At 34.5% G+C, this 3,691-nt stretch overlaps 1 protein-coding gene across 1 annotated transcript; it reads right to left on the bottom strand.

Moving 5' to 3' along the window:
- Positions 1-3,124: 3,124 nt before the first annotated feature.
- On the bottom strand, positions 3,125-3,469 carry LOC111802090 (cysteine proteinase inhibitor 8-like). Its single transcript, XM_023686336.1, has one exon. The coding sequence runs from the start codon at positions 3,467-3,469 to the stop codon at positions 3,125-3,127; it is 345 nt and encodes a 114-aa protein (XP_023542104.1).
- Between the last annotated feature and the right edge of the window lie 222 nt (positions 3,470-3,691).

The raw sequence follows: 3,691 nt of genomic DNA, 5'->3' as shown, positions 1-3,691 counted from the left end.
AAAAAAGCATGTTGACTAAGAGAAAAATGAGAGAATGAAAGGTAATGATGAAGGGGATACCTAGTGCCAGTGCTGGGACTTGAGCTAGAGATTAAATGATTGGCTGCAGAAGACATCTCATAATCATTATGACAAGGTGAATGGTGTTTGGTACGAGTAGAACGTCGGAGTGGAACTGATGTATCAGGTGGGGTAGGATTAGAATTAGTTGGTGAATCTAGAGAAGGAATAGAAGGTGAAGGAGATGAAGAAATAGAAGGAAAATGAATGTTTGAGTAGAATGAATGATGGAGTGGTAAAATGGGAGTTGAAGAAGCTAATGTCAAAGTTTGTGAAGCTGATGAAAAAGGAAAATCATCTCCACAAAATTTAACATTCATGGCTGATAAAGAATTTGTGAGATTGTATGTCATACAACTTGTAACCTTTGTGACTACTAGGATATCCTACGAAAACAAAAAGAATTGCTCGAGATTCAAAATTTGTAACCTTTGTGACTACTAGGATATCCTACGAAAACAAAAAGAATTGCTCGAGGTTCAAATTTTTTATTAAGATGTACTACAATTGCACAACATTTATAACAAAAAAACTTTAAGATGATGAAATGTAGGTGGTCGTTTATAGAGTACTTCAAAGTGTGTGTTGTTAGATAATAATGGGGACGATGTTTTATTTATAAGATAAACAGTAGTTAAAATGCACTCTTCCCAAAAATTAAGTGGAATCTGTGACTCAAAGAAGGGAGACCTAGCGACATTGAGGATATGACGATGCTTATGTGCTACGACTCCATTTTGTTGTGGAATATAACAAGTGCGCTGAAATTCAATACCGTAAGAAGTAAAGAATGGTTGCAATGAGAGAAACTCAGTCCAATTGTTTGATCGTATTATTTTGATAGTAGTGTGAAATTGGGTTTGAACGAATTTAACAAAGTTCATTAACAAATGATGTACTTCTAAGTTAATTTGCATAAGAAAAACTCAAGTACATCGAGTAAAATCATCAAATAGTGAGAAAAAAAACGCAAACCAGAATGGGTAGAAATTTTATGAGGTTCCCAAACATGAAAATGTAACAAATCAAAGGCAGAATATGTTGTTATTGAGCTTCTTGGAAAAGATAACCTAGTTTGTTTTTTCGAACAGAAAAATACTACCGTTATGAGAAAAAGTAGTATTATTCAGATGCAATTGATCCTCTATAAATTTAAAACGAGAAAATGTAGGATGACCTAGGTGTAAATGCCACAAATCATGACTGAGATACTTGATGAGGTGAAGATTTGATTGAAGATGAACAAATATGATAGAGACCTCCGAATTGTTTATCCGAGCCAATCATCTTCCCCACGCCAATTCCTGCATAACACAAGAAATGACTGTCGCCTTTGGTTCAGTTATAATAGAAGTTTTGGATATTATATGATACGTAGCTCTACTCTCGAGAATCCATGAATTAGAAGTAACATTGTGAATGGATAATGCATGAAACGCCCCAAGCCCACCGCTGGCAACCTCTTTGGGCTTTTTCTTTCGGGCTCCCTCTCGAGGCTTTAAAACAAATTTGGTAGGGAAAGGTTTCCACATCTTTATAAAGTGTGTTTCGTTCTCCTCCCCAACTACGGTGGGATATCACATCGTTTACAAAATATCTTTAATGATTTTTTTTTTTTTTTTTAGCATGTTAAACATGTCATACAGATATACTTAAAATCTTTGATTTATATGGCAATCAAATCTGGTCATCTTCATTATCTTTGGTCAAGCAAGATGGATTCTCTATTGTGTGCCTTGTCATTATTGTTTTCTTACTCAAGTGGGAAATGGTTGTGGACGATGATGACACTCATTTTAATCGGTGGAACATAAGCCAAATCTACCATTTTTGTCTTTCTTGACGTTTAAGGTTTTCTCTAAATTTATGAACTTGAGAAATTTCAACTCTAAGGGTGTTCGTAAGTTATCTTTACATTATTATCGAGCTTCAAATAAATTATTATAATTTTCTCGAGGCATAGGATTCTCCTATAGACTTGTGAGAAGGAATAAATTTAAATACAGGATGGGTAGAAGAAGTTGTGATACTTGGCTCGATCCAGGATCTGAAACGACGCTACGGAATATAATATATTAGACGAGTACACCAATTCTAAGGACCCTAAAGCTTAATTGCAGATCCGGCGCAACGACAAAAATGTTTACATGGTTTGGTCTTAGATTTTTATTTCAATTTTGAATTTTGTACACCAATTCTAAGGATCCATAAGCTTAATTGCAGATCCGGCACAACAACAAAAATGTTTACATTGTTTGGTCTTAGATTTTTATTTCAATTTTGAATTTTGTATATCTAGCAGAAAGATATACAATAGTATCTTTGTATTGTATTCGGCTCAATCCTATTAATAAAAGATTGGACCAAGTTTCATTTAATTGAAAGTCAATTAAAAGAACGAAGAGTAATTACTAGATTACCCTCACGAGCAAAATCACGAGAAGACTCCTACTATAAGGATGGTAGTGTATTGTTAGATATATGAGATAAAAATTATAAAATCATCGCTTTCGTATCCAATCTTCGTTAGAGAGAGAAATTTTATATTTTTATCCACTTTGAGTATAAAGTCTCGTGGCTTTGTTTTGGGCTTCCGAGAAGACTCGTATAAATGGAGATAGTATTCTTTGATTATAAATACACGATCATTCCTAAATTAACTGGTGTGAGACTTTCATCCCATCCCAGATGAACTTTTAAAATAAATTTAAAAGTTTTTTTTTAATTTATTTTTTTAAAGATAACTCTAAAAAGTTGAATTGCATTTTTTCATAAAAAAAATTAATTACAAAGTATTTTTAATTTTTGTTTGTTACGGTATATTTATTTATTTATTTATTTATTTTTTAGATATTGTGTTTTCTAATCCAATGAAATGGTATTGACTTCAATAATGCATGTTCGAATGTGTTTCCATACTTTATTCATTCATTTCTAGAGCGCAATAGGAAGCACTTGAGATATTAATAACTTTTCCTTTTCCTTTTAATATAACATTACATACGACATTTTAGATCAGATTATCAAAGAAAAAAGAAAATTAAATTAGGGTTTTATTGATGAGTTAGGAGAGAGGGTTGAAGGACACGAGCTGCTTGGAATGCTCCCATTTCTTCTCCAACACGACGGCCTGATATTGCGCATCCAAACTTCCATCCTTGACTTCGATAACGAGGTGGTAGTTGATTCCAGAGGCGACCTGTGATTCGCCGCTAACGACCCTCTTGTATACGAAGTTGTTTTTGGATTCCAAATTGTTCTCTTTCACAGCGAACTTTCCGATCTCTTGAATGTGCGGATCATCCACGTCTGCAATCGGCTTCCAAGAGCCGACTTGATTCTCGTTTTGAGCGATGGCTAGGATCGGGAGGAGAAGGACGAGGAAGAGTGAAGCGGAGTAGGATTTCATCGTAAGCGTAGAGGGGGCGGGTGAATGAACAAATGATAGAAAGGAAAGTTTTGGTGAGGAGTGTGGTGTGTTAGAGCAATTTATAAAGTGTTTGGTCGTAAGGGATGCCAAATCATACTTATGGCAACCTAACCCTACTTTTTGTTTTTTCATCGGATTAAGAGACACCATTTCTAAAATTTACCATACCATGTTCCAACAATTCTCTCTAGGACCTAGGAT

This window comes from Cucurbita pepo, chromosome LG09 (genome assembly GCF_002806865.2).
Source record: "Cucurbita pepo subsp. pepo cultivar mu-cu-16 chromosome LG09, ASM280686v2, whole genome shotgun sequence".
In the NCBI taxonomy this organism is placed as follows: domain Eukaryota; kingdom Viridiplantae; phylum Streptophyta; class Magnoliopsida; order Cucurbitales; family Cucurbitaceae; genus Cucurbita; species Cucurbita pepo.
The sequence above is the reverse complement of the archived record's forward strand: the minus strand, read 5'-3'. Positions and strand labels throughout refer to the sequence as shown.